This window comes from Heterocephalus glaber, unplaced genomic scaffold (assembly GCF_053883595.1).
Source record: "Heterocephalus glaber isolate CG9 unplaced genomic scaffold, H.glaber_assembly_v1.0 deba00000122, whole genome shotgun sequence".
Classification (NCBI taxonomy): domain Eukaryota; kingdom Metazoa; phylum Chordata; class Mammalia; order Rodentia; family Bathyergidae; genus Heterocephalus; species Heterocephalus glaber.
In genome coordinates, this window is record NW_028258138.1 from 85,693,597 (window position 1) to 85,714,666 (window position 21,070).

General features: G+C 47.9%; 1 protein-coding gene and 1 long non-coding RNA gene across 2 annotated transcripts in view; one reads left to right on the top strand and one right to left on the bottom strand.

Moving 5' to 3' along the window:
• Positions 1-1,816, top strand: part of Fbn1 (fibrillin 1) — a 232,064-nt gene extending 230,248 nt beyond the window's left edge. Inside the window, exon 66 of the mRNA XM_021261460.2 lies at positions 524-1,816. Within this exon, the coding sequence (XP_021117119.1) occupies positions 524-913 (390 nt within the window). The 3' untranslated portion in view covers positions 914-1,816. The remainder of the gene's footprint in view (positions 1-523) is intronic.
• An 8,412-nt stretch (positions 1,817-10,228) lies between these two features.
• Positions 10,229-12,516, bottom strand: LOC110350728 (uncharacterized). Its single transcript, XR_015439050.1, has 3 exons — positions 12,411-12,516; positions 11,300-11,372; positions 10,229-10,342 (listed from the first exon to the last, which is right to left on the bottom strand). It is a non-coding gene; the product is annotated as an uncharacterized LOC110350728 (long non-coding RNA).
• Positions 12,517-21,070: the final 8,554 nt, after the last annotated feature.

Here is a 21,070-nt window from a genome sequence, read left to right on the forward strand (position 1 = left end):
CAAAATTGAAATAGACCAGTTGTTAATGTACGTGCTACAAGCCACCTGCTGTGCCTTGGGAAATGAGATAAGTCTTTGGAAAGCAAATCATCTATTAGAACAGCGACAGCGGTTCTCAAACTCAAGTGCGCATGTGAATCCCCTGGAAGGCGCTGGGAGGTGGGTGGTGGGAGACACCCTGGATCCTGACCCCGCAGGTCTGCGTCTCAGCAGGAGCTGAGAATTTGCAGGTCTAATAGGTGCCTTGAGAGGTTGCTGGCTCAGGGACCACGCTTTGAGACTCGCGGTACAGGACCACCAGAGACAAGTGATTTCACCCTGACTTCCTTCCTGACATCGGTTTAATATTTTTTAATGTTTCACACGCATGCCAGTTGAACACACTGTGGTTTGCACAAAGTGCATGATGAACATGCCTTTTCAGCTGTGGGAGTGCGAGATTTGAACCCCTTTTCCTTGAGTAGGAGGAGGGCTGAGTGGTACATCTGGACTGCATTTAACACGCTGTCCTATGTCTCTCCAGGATGGGTCGGAGCCGGAAGCCAGTGTGAGTCTGGCAAGTTGGGATGTGGAGAAACCAGCCACCTTCGCTTTCAACATTTCCCTCATCAGTAACAAGGTCCGAATCCTAGAACTCCTCCCCGCCCTGACGACGCTGGCGAATCACAACAGATACTTGATTGAATCTGGAAACGAAGATGGCTTCTTCAGAATCAACAAAAAGGAAGGGATCAGCTACCTCCACTTCACAAAGAAGAAGCCCGTGGCTGGAAGCTACTCATTACAAATCAGTAGTACTCCGCTTTATAGAAAGCAAGAACTCAACCAGCTAGAAGACAACTATGACAAAGACTACCTCAGTGGGGAACTGGGTGACAATCTGAAGATGAAAATTCAGATCTTGCTTCATTAATTCACCACTCAGAGACCAAATCTTTCAGAGAAAAACAACTCTAGATAGGTAGAATTTTATTTCCCCCCCAGTCAGAGTCTTCATATCATAGGTACAATCTCTCATCAAGTAAATTTGTATAAATAAGCACTAGTCTTGTCTTACAAAAGCGAGGTACAGGCGGTTACCCTAGTTCAGACAACCACTCTCTCAGACTTCTTGTGTAGTGAAGCTACGGGGTCACCTGGGTTGGTTCTTGAAGGGGGATGCAGCCATGCACTGGGGTTGCCATCTGTGCCAAGCACACCCTCCTGCCCGCACACCTACTGGAATGTGGTTCCATTTGAAGGACTATTCTATTTTTTTTCAAATTTTGAAACTTCGCTTTTCCAAATACAAGTACTAGGTCGGCCGTTCATAATATCTATTTGGTGCTAGTAAATTTCCAAACTAGATTTATAAAATGCACTGTATTATTTACACAACTAAGAAACCAAATTACAAGTACTCAGTTCAAATACTTCATTCATTTCAATCAACCAAAGTTAGTTCAGTAGCTTATCTCAGTTATGAGTATAATACATTACATGTAAATTAAGTGTGTGTATACTGTAACCGTGCTATTTTTTATCATTGAAACATTTATAAACGAGAATAATAATGCCCTTAATGTGAGGGTTTGTATGGTGCTTATTAAGACCAAAGACTTGTTAACTGTCTACACCAAGTGGCAGTGGGATTTCTGTGACTGGCCCGCGTGTGCAGTGGAGTCGAGGAGCACCGGGAAACAGCTTCCAAAGCCGGAGGATTTCCGTGGGCTTCTTCGTCACAGCCCGTGCAATATGCCAGTCAGTCTCGCTCGTTCCTGTCAATAAGGGGTCCATGTCATAAATGTCACAATAAAACAATCTCTTCCTTTTTTTAGTTTGCCCCTTGACTTTGTGTTCTTGTACGGATTTGGGGTTGGAGGGTCCTTTCTGGAGGCTAAAGTCTCCACAATTGAAATCCTGGTCTGTTATTTGTGGCTTACGAGGGTGCAGTCATGTGACCTCACTGGAAGAAAATAGAACATTCTGGAGTCAGTCCATTGCTGCAGGCGTTAGAGAGAGCCCTGAGCTGAGTGACCAGGAAGAAATTCACAGTGTGGCATCATTTCTGAAACCTGACCTAACTTAAGCCTGCGATTTTTAAACTCCCAGCCTTTTTTTGGTACTGGGGATCGAACGCGGGTCTTTGTGCTTGTGCAGCAGGCGGTGAAACCACTGAGCTAAATCCCCGACCCCTAAACTCCCAGTTTTAAATACTTGCAGACATGAAGTTATCATTGTCTCAGAGCACTTGAATTTCACTGTAGAAGATTTACGCCCCTTTCCCTCAAATCACAGTGTTGGTTGGCCAGGCTGAGCTGTTCTGTCTTTTTCCCCTAGACATCTGTTGTTGGTCTCTCCTAGCCTAATTACAAAGGGCTAAGGTCACATTGAAGCCAGTTGAATGTTAGGACTCTTGGTTTCTAAATGTTCAAATTTGAAAATGCTGTTTTATTTTAAGTGCAATATTGAATATTTCACAATTAAGCGCATTCCGTTAATAGGAGATGATTTCTTAAATCCCTAAGGGCAGCAAAGTGTTTTATGCTAGTGAAGGAATGAAAGGTGGATTACAGTTGTTGCATGAAAGTGTGAGGAGAACTCTACAGGTGCGTCTTCTGGAACTCTCTCAAGAGTTCAGTCGAAGAAAATGGAACAGGCATGTTCTGCATTGTTCTAGAACCAAACTGGGGTCCGGTGATGGAATCCTTGGTTTAACACTCAACTTCCTACTTACAGAGCTCCAGGTTGAGAGGGTGGGTTTCTCCCCAATGTCCTTCGCTGGACACATTTCACTCTAGGCTTAATGACCTCCTGGACAAAGATACTTTCTTCCACCTAACAGGCCGTGGACACCTTAAAGACTGATTGATTGATAGATTGATTTGTATCTTTCACCATCCAAAATACCTTGCTCATAATAAGAACTCAGCAGAGATGAGTGGAATTACTAAAATGGAAGGGATTTGTGACTTACATAGAAGGTTAAAATATGACTCAAAATTTCCTTTTAAATGCTCCCACAGTTGTGTAATAGAAGTGTATTAAAATTGTTAGCGAAGAATACGTAGTAGCATGTGGTAGACTACAGTTTTCATATGGAAAATGTCTTTGATAATTTCACCAGAACTCTACTGTGTTCAATAATGGATTTTTTAAGTAACAAACAACAGAAGAAAATGGAGTTGGCACACAGTGGATCACTTTGATATTTTTAATAGTTGAAGTCTGGATTTTATTTATTCCAGAGCCAACAATCTTGAACAGCATATTTTCCATGTTTCAGATGGTAACACAACATTTTCCTCATTGTTCCACAGCAAATATTCCTCTTGTCAAAACCGTTTCTAATCCTGAGATTTCAACCTGTACTTTTCCTTTGTCTGTGACCCTTCCATTTGACTTTCAGTAGTCAAAGCGTTTTGGTTTTGTAAGCCTCTCGGGAGCTTGAAAATACCTTGTCTCTACCCTCAGCCCATTTTATTTGCTGATGATTATTTTGTAAGTAAGGTTGAAATAAACTCAGCTGGCCTTGTGAAATGTTTAAATTTGCACAAACAACTGCATTTTTGTTCAACAAATAACACTTCACTCAGCCAGAATTGCTTTGGACTTTGCCATTACAAATACTGTTCAGCTTCAGAAATCATGTTTGTAAATTAGATGACCCAAAATAAAGGACAATTCGGTTGAAACTGCATTAGTATACTTAAAAGTTATATACCTATAAACTGGTAGGGGTTTTATCGTTATAGTCAGCTTGGTCCACAGCATGTATTTTATTCTGGCTTTAATGAGAGCTTTTAGAGATATATTAGAAATAAAATTATTTAGTGGTTTAAGGACATTGTGTTTAATGCTAAAAGATCATTACTGCTAGATTAGTTTTCGTATACATAATTGAAGAAAGTCATTAAATCTTTTCCCATTTTAGGTATCATTTGCAGGGGGACAAATCCAATTTACTTTGTTAAACTTTGTTCAAACCCAGTATGAGTCTTTTTTCAACCCCACTATGTATGAGTTAGGAAATTATTCTCAGTATTATTTTGACTTTTAGGGTGAGAGAAAAGTAGTAAGGCTGTGAATTTGGTTTTCCACATTCCCATGCATGTCTGTGACTGGATTCATTTACAGGATGAGGTCTTGGTGGAGGGTTTCTGATGTTCTTACAAATGTCTGCATAAACACAAGTTGTACATTTTACACCTGATGTAGATTTGGCAGGACCTGGCCTGATATATATCAATATCACAAAATCTGTACTTCAGGTAACTCCCAAAGGATCCAGGTTTTTGGTAAGCGACGTCGGAAACCTCACGAGGAGGTAGGCTGCCTCCTTGGTCCACCCTTGAATGTGACCTCTCCCAGTGGAGTGAGTGTCACTGTTCTTGTCAAGCAGCGGCAGGTGCATCCTCGCAGGTAAGTGGCTATGATTTGCAGCTGGTTCTACCTGCCGTTCACAATTCGAGGCTATTTTTGGTCTCTGGGACTATTAGCGTCTCACACACGAATCCATCCTTACCCTCTGTGTTCCCCTTTCCCCCTCGGGGTTTGGTTCTAGAGACAGCTAGAAGGCACTGAGTCTTCTAAGTACTTCTGGAACCCAGAGCTTGGGTTGGAAGTTAAGCATCACTGAGGCAGAATCCTTCAGCAGAGGGTGCTTCTCCGCTCAGCAGTCCCTGCCTAACCCCCGCGTCCCACCTGATGTGATCTTTGCAGCTGCGCTAGGGGTTGCAAAAATAAGAAGAGATCTGTTTCCTTTTCACCGTAAAATACTCCCTTGGGGAGAATTAAATCAAATCTGAATGATTATACTTCTTTCTTCTGGAAATGAAGACTTTTGAAAACATCCTGATGCTAATCGCACGTCCCATCGGCCCTAGTAGACGTGGACAGAAAGGTCACAGCCCCGTGTGCTCATGTCTACATGGTGAGCTCAACAGCCCTGCTCCGGAGAATGCCAGCCCTGTCAAGCAAGATGAATGGGACCACAGTATGCCACAGTCGCAGGCTGGCTTGTTTTGTGTCTGTATATTTCTGCAACTCCGTGGAATCAGCATGAGGTACTTTTCAGCCTTTCTGTCTTCTGTCCCATCAAGATGAACCTGTCCAGGCCGTGAGTGAACTGCACCTCCCCAGAGTAGGACAGCCTCCTGATCACGAGGCGACCAGGCCACGGGTGGGTGCCATGCTCCTCCCGAGCCCAGCTGCCTCCTGTACTTTTGGTGACAGGCTGAAGCAGGTGGGTCGCAGACAGCGGGCACCTCCGGTGAGGGAGTCGGAGCACTGCGGCCCCAGATCCAGCCCACCTGTCCTCCACACCGGCCTCCCAGCTGCTGGGACACTGTTCTGGGGCGGATGCTCTCACTGGCTGAAGGGTGTTTCCCCAGGGTCCGTGATTCTTGGTTTCCAGAGTTTGAGCTTCCCAGGGGCTGCAGAGAAAGCTCAAGGGAGCTCGAGCTGGCCATTGCAGAGGGCCTGGCCAAGTGCCCAGCCCGCAGGGCATCAGAGGTGGCCATGCTGCAGTCCAGGGTGTGGCAGAGGACAGTGCCTGAAGAGGGCGTAAAAATCACATTGTCCCTGTGAACTCACAGTGCAGTTCCTGCCCACTGTGCCTTTTCTAGCCCTAATACTTCACCAGGATGTCCCCGTCCCTCTGGTTCCCCACCCCATCCTGGAATGATAGAACCTTCCTTGTGCCGAGTCCGGGGGCCGCCTAACCTCTCTCCCTTGAAGAGGCTGCGGTGGCACCATAAACCTCAGCTCCACTAACATCAGGTGCAGGAAGCAAATATGGGCTGTGAAGCTACAAAGCTCGTTGGCCATTCATAATCCAGGCTCCTCTTTGCCTTCCAGGAACTAGGAGAAGCTGAGGAGGAGAGCTGTGCTCTCCCAAGGAAATCTCCACTGGTCCCCCCAACCAAGCAAAACCCCTGTGCCCTGCCTCTGCTCTCCTCACTAGAGAGGCCTCTGGTGGCCAGGAGAGGGCCTGCTTTGTCATCAGGTCTGTCACTTGGCTGGGCGCTCAGCACACAGTAGGCGCTTAGTGGAAATAACAATGGATGACACCCGGAGAAGTGAAATCGTAAAGATATTCCTGCAGAAGTTCCCTCTCTCTCTCTCTCTCTCTCTCTCTCTCTCTCTCTCTCTCCTCCCCTCCCCTCCCCTCCCCTCCCCTCCCCTCCCTTCCGAGCTGCAAGCGTTCTATGAGCACCTGCATTATGCCCCTGCATGATGCTCTAGGGACAACTATGAGTGAAGCCCGGTTCCTACCTCACCGGAACCTGAAGATAAGAGTGCAGAGCAGGGCATTCATTAGTACCTCAGTGGGGACACGATCAGGCTTTGCAGGCGCTTGAAGGGAGCCACAGGGTATGTGACTTCAGGCTTCAGTTCCAGGCAGCAGGAGGCAGGAAGCAGGGTACTGGAGGGGAGAAACTCATTCAAGGCCCTCTGTCTAGACCTTGATGAGTTAAAATTCGGAGGGCCATTGTTTCTTATCTCCTGCACATAATGCCACAGTGATTTGTGCAGACATGGGTGATTTTCATGCTGAGCCTATTTTTAGAGTTAGACCCCTAAGTCTCAATGAAGTCTACCCTGAAATCCAAAGTATGTTATGTAGCTAGAACTCATTAAGTTACTATTCACCGTGTCCGAGACAAGTCCTATTAAAAATTATAACTAAAATCTCTTGTAGAGTATTTCTGATTCCACAAATGCAAGAGAAGATCATACATAAAATAAATTTTAAATGTTGATACTGGAATTTTAAGCCTGTGGTTCTTAAATTAGGGAGCTACAAATACTGTGTCAAAGAAAGGTATTTTAGACATTTCCATGAAATTTATGGTAGAACTAAGATGCTCACCGAGTTTCTTTCACAGAGCCCTGTGAAAGACAGGCAGATGGGCATGTCCTGATGCTCCCCTTAATGCCCAAATGTACCCTCCATGGCCACTGGAATGAAAAGAAATATCCTTTCTCAGAAGCTGTCAGGGTCTGCTAAGAATGCACAAGCTGCATGCTTGGAAATGGAGCCAGGCCGTAAGCAGCCTGCCAGCCCGAATTCCAGCTCTGGGGAGCTGATCCTGAAATGTTGAAATTACAGCCAGCTACAGGTGATGCATTCTGTCATCTAAATTTTAAACCTTAAATGTGCCTCCCAAGCTGGGCGAGATGATACACACCTACAATCCCAGCATTTGGGAGGCTGAGGCAGGAGGATTGCTGTGAGTTTGAGGTCATCCTGAGCTACATAGTGAGTTCAAAGCCAGACTGAACTTCATAGTAAGACCCTGTCTCAAAAAACCAATAAATAAATAAAAAGCAAGGCTCCTAAGGAGTTTTCAGGTAAGGATAATCTCAAACAAAAAGACAAAGCAAGAGCTAAAGAATAGTTTACTTGGATGCTTTATGAGAGTCTGAAAGAGGGATTTTAAAATACATTTTGAATAAGAGAAATTAACACTGCACAATTTTAGGTGATTGAAAAGATGTGATGTAAAAAGTCATCCCAAGTAAATTGTGTTACGTTACATGCATGCAATAAATTCTCTGTGTTGAATTTGAATCGATACACTATAATCTCTCCCTGTCCTTAGTGATAAATAATGGATGTGTAATGAGTATGCAGTTGGAGGGCACCAAATTCCCAGCCTGCCCAGGGCAGCCCCGTGCCACCCAGGCCCGCCCCCTCAGCTCCCGGGGCAAGGCTTCCAGACACACAGGGGGAGCACATCAGCCTGAGCTTGCTAACACCTGGGTTTTATTGGAAGTTTGGCTAGTGCCTGAGACTCTGCACATCTAATACCCACTAGGTGCCCACACTGCACCCACAAACCTCAGCTTACATAAGCAGGCGGCTGGCTCACGGTTTGCGTGCAGTCTGAGCTTCTCAAACAGCATCACAGTTCCCAGGGTGGGTGTGGTGTTGCTGTTAAGTGTCCCCCCTTGAGGGCCCCATCCCACACTCGCTTAGTGCAGCCTCAGGCCCCTCCCCGAGTCCTGGGACCCTGGTAGACTTGTTCTCTGTCTGTGGTCCCTGGGGCCTCTGGCCTGTGATCGGTTTGGGACTGGGGACTGCACCTCCCAGCCTGCTGTGACTCAGTATCCCCAGTGTGCATACTGAACTGGACCGGGCCAGTCTGTCACATCTGGACTGGGGGAAGTCGGCAGATCAATTGTCCCAAGTCCTTGAACAAATAAACTATAAGACAAAACACAAGGATAGTTGAGAAGCCTGTGGATTAAAGAGACTTAAACACGTATGAGATTTAACAAAATGGGCAAAACCAGACGATGATGCTTAGGAATGCACACTTATTTGATAGACCTGTGAAAGAGTGATTATTACTGTAAAAGCTAGGAAAGTAGTTAATTTGGGGAGGATGGATGTATTTGAGATATGGATTGAGCACATGAGTAGAACTTCCTAGGGCTCTGACAAAGAAAGATCTATGTTTTGACTTAGGTGTGGCTGCCAATGATCAGTCATTAAACCATGCATGTGTTTTGTGAAAGAAAAAAAAATCTCAACTCACACCAAATATGTTCAAAGGCCCCAAATTTCAAGGAAATACCAGAATGTGTACCAAATGTATATATGTTGTTTGTAAAATTTTAGCTGACCCTAAAGGAATCTCCTTCCATGTAAAGAAATTCTTTTTAGATGCTCTACTCCAATTGTAGTTGTTGTGTTCCCTGATGGTGTGTGTGAATTTGTGTGTCTTATGTATATATCCCCTTTTAAAATGAAGTCCATACATTACAAAGTTTTTTCAATGGACTTTTATGCAAGAAGTTTTGATTCTGATTGGTTGGGCATTTATCCATCTACTATCATCAGAATATGCCTTGGTGCTCACTTCAGTCAGAGAGGTGAGGAAATATATGCAAAAATATGCAAAAAGCAGGTCAAAATGAACAGATTGAAGAGGGGCTCAAATGCCTCTTCAACAGCAAAGGACAGAGTCAGGTGTTTTTTGTGTTTTTTTTAAGATTAGCTAAACTCTGCTGGCTTAAGATGACCTCAGGTAATCCATCATTTTTCATTGCTTTTATTTTTTAAATATCTGTCCTTTTTTTAAAAACACATTGACACAATGCCCGAAATTTCAACATAGCAATCTGATGAGATGGTTGGTCCTCATCAACTTGATATTTTATACTGGGCAGGAGGGCTTGGTGACATCTTCCAACTCAGAGATTTCATCACACAGCTCATGTCTGCAGCTTGTTTATAAAAAATATGAAATAAGGTCACCTCCGGCATGGCTTCCTCACCATCCATTTCCAGAGAGCTCAATAATCCAACCCCTCCCTTCCGAGTCTGCCTCTGCTCCATTTGTAACAAACCACAAAAGTTCTTTTATCCAAATAGATACACCCATTTACTCACATAATGAGCACAAGTATACACAAAAATGCCCTTTAGAAGGGTGGGTCAGATAAATACATGGAGAAATGCTCAACATCACAGATCATAGGAAGTAGGAGAGAGATGTCTCTCAAATGGGAAGGGGTCCAAGAGGTGGAGGGAGGGGAGGGAAGCAAGATGAAAAGAGGAATCGAAATGTGTTACATGCATCAACCAACTCCACACAGGAAACATAAACATTAGGTACTGCAAACATGGAGTAATAGAAAAATAAACTTGATTATGGACAATAAAAAACTAAGAGTTGGTCAGTGGGAAGCCAAGGAGAGACTGCACCAATGGGAGAAGGTGGGAGAGATTAAAAATGTGTGAGGGAGTGAGTGGTGGGAGTCCTGGGTGTATGGGGTGTCATAAAGGGACAGCTGAGGAAGTTTGTTTTGCTTATCTTTCAACAAAAGTTTTTTTTCTTCTTAGCAAATAGTTATTGAGACATTCTGCGAGCTTCACACTGTGGTGGTCTTTATGGTAAATAGAAAAGGTCTACAACCTTGCCTCAAGGAATCTACAATCCAGGAGCAAGATTAACACACATGAAGCTACTGTATAGGAGTGCACACGTACACACACACACACACACACAGAAAATATTTGGTTTCCACAACATCCCAGGCACATAAGAAACATCCTATTTAGTCCCCACAACCATACTACAACATTGGGCTCTCTTCACTCTTTCCCATGGGTAGAGACTCCAGAACCCAGGAAGGGTAAGTCATCTTCCTAACACCACACAGCTGGCAAGTGACAGAGATAGGACTCCATCCTACGTTCATCTGTTTTGGTCAGGGAAAATTTCAGTGACTTAACCTGATGAAAGTTGGTTTCTTCCCCTAAGTCCCCTGAAGTGCTTCTGGGTTGGCTGGGCTGTTTGGGGAGGTTTTTCTCCAAGTGGTGACTCAACAATCCAGGCCCATCCTGAGACTGCATCCAAAATCATCAAAGAGGAAGGGTGAGAGATGATGGCACCCCCAGATACAATAACAACCTTACTCAGAAGTAATACAAGGCTCTGTCTTATATTCTCCATGTTATGGTTTACATCTGGATGTCTCCCCAAAGCCTCATTCACTCATAGGTGGGGCTTTTGGGAGATGATTGGATCATGGAAGTATGATGCTTATCGGAGGGTTAGTCCACTGATGAGTTTATAGCAAAATGTGATTTTGGAAGTGAAGCCTGGTTGGAAGAGGTAGGTCACTGTGGGCATGGCTTGCAGGGTCTGTATCCCTCCTCCTCCCTGATCTCTCTCCCTGCTTCCTGCCTGCCATGCCCTGAGCAAGCCTCCTCTACCAGGCCCCTCTAAATGCCACCCTGCCTTAGAGGCCAGGGATACAGCTTTGTATGCTGTGTTCTGCTCTGCAGTACCCAGGCTCGGCGATCCTTCAGAAAAGGTGAACTGTGAGTGCTGTGTGGGCAGGAGATGTGCTGGAGATGGAGAACCCGAGGTCTTTCACCTCTGCTCTGTCTGCTACTGGGATTCTCATAACCCAAAAGGAGTTCTAAATCCCCCGAATCATGTAACGTGTTTTCTACGAGAGAGGTGCTGCCCTGGGGTGTGGAGTTATAGAGTGGAGATGGTGAAGGACCCTTCCCATGAGAGGTGTTGGTGGATGCTTCCTGGGAACGCAGCGGCCAGGCTGGGCTCTGGCATGACACGGGCTGCCTGGGGGAGGGCGCTGCAGTGGGCAGAGACAGAGTGGGCTTGGCCAGGTGGCTGGCTTGGCGTGGAAAGGATGCTGAGCCCTGAAGCTGTGGTTGTGGGCCAGAGGGCATAGACCATGGTCACTCGTTGGAAGAAACCAATCCTGCAGGGCCCCAAAAGGGGGCATTTGGGGAATGGAAGGGAAAGATGCATGGGCAAAGAGTTCCTTTTCTTACCTTGCTGTCCAGAGGCCTAGGGAGAGTTCCTTCTCTCTGAGTTTCCGGTTTTCCACTTTGACCTAAAATATGGCTATGGAGGAGATGGAATGACAGAGGAGACCTTGAGAGACTCAGGTAAAAGGGCACACACAGGACCACAGGATGGTGTTGATGGGAAGGAAAGTGAAGCCACTGTGGCACCAGTGAGGCCATCACATCAGCCACTTTGCCTGCAAAGCCTTGGGGTCCCCCTGCCAGGAACCTCTCTACACCCCCAGGAGCTGCTCTCCCGACCCCTCCTCTCATCGGCCTGGCCTTTTACAGAGGGAAAAGGCTTTGGTTCTTACAGGACACAATGTTTTCTAGCCACCATCAGAACTACATCCTACACTCACTAATTTTATGCAAGCACATGAGCTTTGTCTCATGAAAAGAGGTGGCAGTCAGACTGCAGATCTACGGTGGCCGCACTGAGCACAGGTGGGGGTGGCAGAGTGAGCGGGCTGGGCTGAGCCTCAGTGGGCCATGTGTAAGGCCACAGTGGTTCTGCTTGGCCTGAACACTGCCCTGGTGACCCTGTCCCCTTCTCCTCCTCTACAGCCACCCCTCATCCTCCAGGCGCTCAGGTTCTACGAGAATCCAAGGCCAGAACAGCTTGGTGCAAGTCATTCTCCGCTCTTCTGCTTTCTGCACAGAGCAGTTCTGGACAGGCTAAGTTTTCAATGCCTGGGAAGTGCAGTGACGCCATCCCAACCTGGCTTCAGTGACCCACGTCCATCCCCTTTCTGGAGAGACGACACGGGGCCTTGAGCTCCAAAGTTCTGAAAGTTCTGCAGGGAAATCTCAGGCTCAGGTTTTGTATGCAGAAAGAACTTCCTGGTCTGCAAAGCTCTGTCCTTCAGGCTAGCTCTTCCCAGGACTGTGGATGATAAACACCCACAATGACCCAGGACCTGGTGCTGTGCACCCTACCCGGGAGAGGGCATCCCTGACTTTGGCCTTCCACCCTCTCCTCCCTTTCTCCCAGCTCCTGCCCCAGGGAGCGCACTGGGGGTTGGGTGGTGGAGGCCTGCAGGCTCCCAGCTCTAGGCGAGCCCAGCCACCCCTCCACCCACTCTGGTGCCCCTACCTTGGATGTGCATCTGGAAACAGAGGGTCTCAGGAGGGCGGCCCAGCAAATTGGATCAGACTTCTGTGCAGGGTGGGAGATTCCTTGGAGTGACTTGAATGTGTCAGCTGCTAAATAATTCCAGTTCCTAAGGCGCCGCCCGCCCCTCAGGGAGATTGAGCTGCCAAGGAGCAGGCTCTGTCCTCTGGCCTCGAAGGCACGCGTGCTTAATAGTAATGAGCATCTTTTATGGGGCCTTTAACATGCGCCAGGCGGCCTGCTAACCGCTCCACAAATTTACTAGCTTGGAACACAGAACGCAGCCCTGAATGCCTGGGCCCCTGCGTTATGTCTGTGGAGCGCTCCAAGCCCCCAGGAGAGCCTCTGCAGTTCAGAGGTCAGCCCAGAGGGGCATTGCTGGGAGTCACTGAAAGCAGTGCCTGGCTTCTATCAAGGAGCCCCTGGCTTTCTGTGACCACTGCCTATGGGCACAAAAGTCTGTCCCTGGATGCATGGCCCTAGCCAGGAGACTGAAGACCTGCAATTGAGGCAGCCCCTGCTTATTCCAGCATCAAGGCCTGTCCAGCCATGAGGACAAGGCCAAAGCACTGTAGGTGCCAGAAGGTGACCCTGGCTCTGCTGTCCTGGCTCCATGCTGCCTCAACTCAGGGACATTTTGTTGTCAAACATCAGGCACCAGTCCCAGTCCAGTTATTTGTGCACAGTGCTCTGAGCTCCTGACTCAGTTTCCCACCATGTTTTCTATCGAGCAATGGATGCGACACCCGAGTGTGGAGAACGCCCACCTTCCCGTTCGTGACACCAGCCCTGTTCCTGTCTTGGTGTGGCTGATGTGTTTTCAGGGAGTTTCCCACCTCATTAGTTGTGGGCAATCTTCAAGACATCTCAGACCTCTTTGCATTATTAGCTTCATTTTGTAAATGAAAAACATAGGATGATGCTGAGGGAGTTATTCAGCCACAGAGATAATTTGTGGTAGAACTAGGATGCAACCTCATATCCTGAACATGCTCTCCACAGCTCTGCTCCACCTTGCAAGAGTGTGCTTGGCTAGGGTGGCCATCCAAGGCGAAGTCCAGGGAAAAGGTCCTCGAGACAGGCCATCCCGTGGAGCCACTGGGCCAAGCTGAATGCCTTGATCTGGACCTTGATGGAGCACATGAACTCCTGTGACCATTAACCGCAACGTGTCAGCCGACTGGAGTAGGAGATACCCAGCAGATTAACCAAGCCCAGGACTGGGCATGTCTATGATTGATTGACGTGGAGGCCAACAAACTGACCCTAACCCACCCTGGATGTAGGCGGCACCAACCAATAGGTTTGTGGCCTGGAAGGAAGAAACAGGGAAAGAAGGAGGGAATGTTCCTGTTTGAAAACCTCTAGTCTCCTTGGGTGTGATCACCCTGTGCTGTCCTGGTCTTTGGACATAGGTCTCCAGCTCTCCACTTTCTTCGGCCTTCCAATGCTGGAGACTCCCACCAGCGACTCTCCAGGCCTCCAACTGTGGGGTGCTGCCGCATCCTCCATCCCTCTTATTCCAGGAAGCCTTCCGTCTTCTTGGGTCGAGCAGCTACTAGGTCCTCCAGCTCTCCAGCACCCAGACGACCCTTGTGGACTCTCCAGCCTCCAATCCTGTGGGCCTGCCTAGCAAAACCCCTTGCATAATTATACACATGTTTTCCATTGCTGCTGTCCCCAGAGAACCCTAACTAATCCAGTACCCAAGTTGTTAGTAGCCAGAGCACGCCTTGCCATTCGTGGGTGCAGTGGTTGGCACAGGAGTTGGCCAGGGACTGTGGCCTGCCCTGGCACTCTCGCTAGGCCAAGGCCATGAGTTGAGAAGGCCCAGAAGGGTGAACGTGAGAGAACCCAAAGGCAGGGAGCCAGCCGGAAACCTCGATCCCCTCCTCGTCTGTTTTCCAGCCTCAAGGTCAGTGTTAGCCTCTTTGGCCATAATGGCCTCTAAGTGGGGCTGATGCTTGGTGGGCAGAGACCCAGGAGGAGAAGGGCTCTTCGTGGTCTCACCTGAAAGCCATCCAGGTAGATGAACTTGATTTTTCCGGTACCAACCTTGTCTGCCCCTTCTCTCCCCAAGAAGTCCCCCACAGTGAAATGCTGTCCGCTCCAGAAGTTCAGATGGAAAATATGTGAGCAGAAGCTAGTTCTGAGTCCTAATCAAGAGCCAAGCAGCCGATGGAGAAATCAGAGCGCTGAGGCCACGGGCAGAGAAGAAAGAGCAGGTGTGGCCAAGAGACCCGTATTCTGGGTGGGAGCTGGAGGAACGTTAACAGAAGTGAGAGGTGAAACCCAAGCCAAAGCAAACACGTGGTCCAGCGCTGCCCATTTGGCCTCTCCAGAAGGAGCCCTGCCAAGACAGAGCCCAGCAGGGAAGAGAGGAGCAAGTACTAAGCTCCTTGCTTAGTAGCCAGTAATTAGGGCCAACAGCACCCATGTGCATTCTGTGCTTTTTTTCCTCAAAGAACTCAGATGAGGCGTTTCAACTTCGATCCAGTGCACCAGGCTTGAATCCTATCACCACCCCTCCTTTCCCCGCCAACCCGTGGACATGTCAAGCTCTCCCCATGGCTCCCATGAACTCCTGAGGCGTCTACCATCACCTCCACTAGCACCTCAGCTTCACTTTCCCATATGTTGTGTCTGGAACATAACAAAGGAACCATTTTTATCCAAACTCAAAGCACAACAACCTCCTTCAATTTCCACACCCCTCTGCTCTGCCCTGCTTGCTTCCAAAGTACACTCTGAAGGCTCTGAGTTCAAGGCAAAGGAAGAGATTCATCATGATGGTGTAAAGCAGTAGTAGAGACAACCATGCTTTCTTCTTACGACATCTGTTGGTTTTTGAGCTTTTTCAAGGAGTGACCATTTTGCTACGACTTGTGACTGACCACATGCTCTCTCTTTCATGACTGTGGGTGGATGTCAGAGCTAACATTTGCTGAGAATTTACCATGTGCCAAACGCTAGGAAGACATGAATATGAGTCATTCATTTAACCCCCGAGTTGCTGTCATTTTATAGCCTAGGAAATGCTATCACAGACTGAGAGGTAAAGTAACTTCTGCAAGTGTACACAGCTAATAAGTAACGGGACTGGGATTTGAGCATGGGCAGTGTGACTTCAGAAGCCACCACTGGTGCCAATGCAGGACCCCAGGAAGACTCAGTGGCCCTGGGAGAGAGAGAAGAATGGCTGCAGGAATAGCTGGACCGCCTGCATGAGAAGTAAAGTTGGAGGGACAGGGGAGGTCCCCAGGATCTGGGCACTGACAGAATGAATGACCTGGTGTCAGCTGCTGCTTGCTACAGGCCAATATCATCATTAAAAATCTGGGTGGATAAAGATGCAGCTCCAAGCCATATAACCTGCAGAAAACACAGAATATTTTCATGCACTTGGACAGGGAAGATTTCTTGAATTAGGCACCAAAAGCACTACCAATATAGGAAAAGATTGATAGGCCTAACTATTTTAGAATTAGGAATTTCTGTTCATCAAAAGAAAGCAGAAAGAGGGCAAAAAGAAAAACATTAGTCAGAGAAGATATTGCATGACTACAAAGGACTTATGACCTGAATGTGTAAAGAGCTTCTATGAATCAATAAGAAAAGCACACTCATAAGAAATGAAAACTTGGGTCTACACAATAGCTACTCTTGCCATTGAGTAATAGCTTAAATGTGGAAGCAACCTCAGTGTTCATCATCTGATGAATGGACAGATTAAAATGAGCCAGCTAGCTAGATAAAATGGATAAAATACAATGGAGTATTTTCGGAATTAAAAATGCAATTGTACAGGTTACAATATAAAATGTATGACCCAAAACCCCACAAAACTGTGCTCAATAAAAGATAGCCAGTTTTAAAGGATGGCATAGTGTATGATTACTCTTCTGTGAAAAGTCCGGAAGAGGAAAATCTACAGATGGAAACTAGATTCGTGGTGAGCGAGGGAGGGAGGGCTATGGGAGACTTAAGCTTGCCCACTGGGGCTGCAGGGTCTCCCTCCGGGCCCCTGAGAGGGGTACCCAAGGAGGTGAACAAGTGACCAGCATCTCCCCATGCATCTTAAACAGGAGGGCGCTGCACGCGCTAGGGGTGGAAGAGAAGAACGTGAATAAAGAGGCTGTCTGCAAAGATGCGAGAATATAAAGAGCCACAGGACAGCAAAATCCTGGGGCCTCATGGCGGGAAGCCTTTGCCATGTTGACCCTGAAGAGGCCACAGGAGGAAAGAGGAGTCCAGAGCCCAAGAAGTGCTCGAAGCTGCTGCCAGACGTGAGGAAGCCAAGGGGGAACCAGGGCCACAAAAGCCCAAAGCTCTTTTCTGCAATGTCCCAGTCTCAGATGACTGCCCCCTGTTTCCTGAACCGAAGTAAAAGCTGGAGACAGGTAGACCGGTGATATTGTTCATAAACACAAAGAGCAGGGTGAGGGGGCGCAGGCCTGTGATCCCAGCACTCTGGAAGGCTGAGGCAGGAAGATTGCAGGTTTGAGCCCAGCCCAGGCAACTTCGTGACTTAGGGAGACCCTAACATTTTTTTTTAAAAGAGCTGGGGACATAGCACAGTGATAAGGCACCGGATTCAACCCCAGTGCAATCAAATAATCAATAAATGAAAAAATAGGGACATAGTGGGATGGGTGGGAAGTGAACCGTGCTGTGTTCATTCCTAGGAGCACCACTGAGGCCGGGAGGCAGCCAGCCCCAGCCACACGGGAGAGGAAGGGCGGGTTCCACAAACGCCATGCCACGCTGAGGGCCGGGCAAGGAGAGTGTGAGTTTGTGGACCAGAAGCCCAGCGGGGGGCTGCAGTAACTCACCTTGCTGAGGAGTACGTGCAGGTGGTGACATGACCCACGCAATATCTATAGCTGTTAAAATTGTGTAGGGAGACAAAAGGGATCACAATAATCGGGATAATGTTTACCTTGAGGCGCGCGCACGCGTGTGTGTGTGTGTGTGTGTGTGTGAGAAATGTGCTACGTGTGACTGCATGTGACAGGAGGGAAAGGAACAGGAGGCAGAGGTCCTCGGACATCCCAGTCCTCTGCTCCTACATCTGGCTGTGGTCACACAGATGTTCGCTCTGCACATATTCATTAAAAACATTTTATCAATGTATTTGTGACATATTTAATAACACAATAGAATGGAAAACATTCTGCTACCATTTCCTGCACTCACAGCATATGGATATATTATAGAGATGGCGTATTTGAGATTCTACCACATCTGCAAGTTTTCTTACTGGACATTAGTGCGTAAGATTTTCTGCGGTGGGGAGCGGACATAAAAAGACGAAGCTGTTGTGCACCTGCACCTGCACCAGCTCCCCATGAGGAACGCAATCATTAGGTTCTGCAAACACGGACTAATGAGTACAAAAATTTTAAAAGTGAAAGAAGAAAAAAAGAATTCTCTGACATCGATAAAAACTCATTAATTTGTCAATAAAAACAAGTTAATTTTCAGGTGAACACAGCCAAACAGTGCACAACGTATTGCTCTTAACTATTTCCTTGCTGAGAACATCTGGGCTGGGCCAGTCCTTTCTCCTTCAGGGTGCTTCTTGCCCTTCCAGAGTCTTTATTTTGAGAAGCTGGGGCCCTGACTTCACACCTCAGGCCTCCTTGGGGTGACAGGAAAAAGCACAGGAGTCGCAATTATTGGTCCCACCAAGCCCCGGCCTCCGTGGGGCTCCGAGGATCATCGCATGCCCCTCCTCACCCTCTGTGCCCTTGGTTCTGACTGTTGTGCATGGCCCCCTCCACACCTGCTTGTCTGCCTCAGCCCCCCGACCCCCGCCCTGAGGGCAGAGACCCTGCTGCTCGATGACCTCGTCCTTGGTGTCAGCCACAGCCCACCCGGCACCAGGGGCTGCAGGAACCGTATCAGCGGGTGACTGAGTGGCTGAATGAATGAACGGATGGCTTGGCATGCATCCGGTCTTTCTGTCCTGCTCATTTTTGCAACTGAGTCCATGCCCTCCAGAAGTGGCCTCCCAACCCCGGGTGTCTGAGGAGAGGCCTTGGAGCCAATGACAGTGTGGACCGGATGCCTGGCCTGGGCAGGGTGGGGATAGACAGTCCCCAAAGCTCCTTCTGCTCTGCAGAAGCTGAGAGTTAGCCCAGGGCACGACTCGGGACAGAGAGAGAGAGTGTAACAGGCAGAGAGGTCTCCTGCAAAGGGGAAGAGGACCAAGACATGGGGGAGAGGAGAGGAGGGGGTAAAAAAAGAGCTGAGGGGTGCTGTGTCCCTGCACCCGCTCCCACGGGGAAGGTGACCCTTAGGCACTGCAAACATGTACGAATAAAAAGAAAAATCACGAAAAGTGATTGAAGAGTTTTGGGGAGGCACTGGCCTTCCCACTGAATGAACAACCTTTTTTAAAAGTTCATTTCTCTGGCCATACACATAAAAAAGCTTTAGAAGAGTGACAAAAACTCAGAGCTTCTTAAGTGCACTTTAAAGAAAGTATTACTAAAATTTAGGAATGCTTGAATAAAAGATGTATTTCTCGGTAATTCATCTTTTAAAATGAGGCCACTAATTGCCCATAGCTTGTGTTTTTTTTACACTCTGAATTAAGAAGTTTTCAAAAACCAGCGAGCCCCGCCCCCATTTATTGGAACCAGCAATAAGTAACATTTCTTGTTAGAATATAGAACAAGAAAATAGCTCACATGTGTTACATACGATTTTTTTTTTTTTTTAATTCTGGAGAGAGTCAGAATTGTGCGCAATGGAAAACTGAAAATTCTCCAATTTCAGGATGAGTCAGCAAATAACGTCACCATGATGGCAACCAGGAGGCTGTGCTGAAGGGACAAACCTTCTTTAATGGGAACCTGCCCTGTTTCTCGGCCTGCAGGAAGACCTCTTGAGGTGACCCAGCTAGCTCTGCCTGTGGAAATTTACTGGGAACATAGCATCATGCTCCCAGACAGTATTCATCCCAGGAAAGGACTCGCGCTCAGTGGAATGCGATTACATCAGGGCCTCCCCATCCCACTCAGCCTTCCAACCAGGCCTTTCCCACATGGTGTGCGCTGCAGGCACAGCTGCCAGCTTTCAGTTGGAAATTCTCAGATTTGCCGGGGAGCCATCAACACCTGGCTTCCTCCTTGCCTCTTCCCAATCCTTCTTCTCTTTTCCCTCCCCAGTCTTAATTTCCCCTCACTCCCAAAGAGAATCACTTCAGCCAAGGATTCTTCATCTTCACAACTTGTTTACTCACAGACAGGAAGTGGGGAAGGCAAAGAGGAGGAAAGAGGGCACAAGAGACAGCGCTGCTCACCCAAGTGACTGGCATTTCCTAGAGAGGACACTGCCCGGTATGTAGGTTACCCATGTATCTGTGTCCAACTGATGAAACTAAACTCCCAGGGAGACCTGGCCATAGAGAATGAATACCTAAGAGTGTCAAAATTCTGAGGCATTGGCAGCAAAATAATCAGTAACTCTTCAGCTTCTATGTTGTTGCCTCAAATTTTCGTTTAGCTTGAGAAGAATTTGCCTATTAAAGCAACATAAGTGGTAAACACAGCCTTGTCTGCTGCAGGGAGAACGGGGCCGGCGGGAGTTGAAGAGACGATGCCTTTCTGTCTCTCAAGCCCAGGGCTGAGCAGACACAGAAACACTGTCACTTTCCTGGGAGAGCAGTGCTCCTGGGGTCCCCTCCACTTCTCTAACCGGTACACGTCCTCGTGGGGCGTGGGGTAGAAGGGCTGGCTCCACTGAGTCAGCGCAGGTCCCATAGGCTCAGAATGTACCATTCCTCCAGCAGGACGTCCAGTGAAGCATAACTCCAGTATGTGTTTTAGCGAGAAAAGCTGCTCCAACTTGTGCCTTGGGAGCTGCAGAAGGTCACCGGAGTCCCATGATTCTGTTGTCCTCCTGTAGCACGGAAACAGTCTCCTGGGAGAAAGGTGTGTCACGCAGGTTGGTCCAGAACCCTGTGCTTTTGGTGGAGGTCAGCAGAATTAAAGAGGGGGATGGTCCGCAGAGTGGTTCCCTAGGACATCAAGGGCTCCCGAGGGCAACTCCAGAGAAGGGTGGAGGGGTTCCAGGAGTCTAGCAGGGGCTAGAAGCTTTCACGCTCGCCCCAGACCTGCCACCCTGGTTTGGGGGTGCATTTGAGAGGTGATCCTGTGCATAACACCCAAGCAAGCCTCATCGTGAAGCCGAGGGTCAGGGGTATGCGGAGCTCACAAGGGCCACTTCACCCTGGGGACAAATATGCAGAGGACTCTGCAGTCCCTGGAGCCTGACAGCTGACCCAACGGGCTGAGATGGAGATACTACATTATCTGCTAACTGGGGGCGGATGGGGCCATTGTCAAACACTTCCCTGGACCAGGCAGAAGTGTAGGGACCATATGTGCCTACCTCCTCGGTAAAATGCACCCGACGGGTGACATTTACCACTGTCACTCAGGAGACCCTTTTATGTTAACGTCCACTTTTCTGCCAACAGTGGAAGAATGGGAAATGAGGTTGCTTTTGTAGGAGTGCTGTGTCCATCAGGAAGTGCTTGGCATGGATCTTGTAACGCTCATCACTATGAAGTATGTGTGCTCTCCCACACACCAGGTCCTACCTGCACCCTGTACTTCAGAGTCAAGGCCACA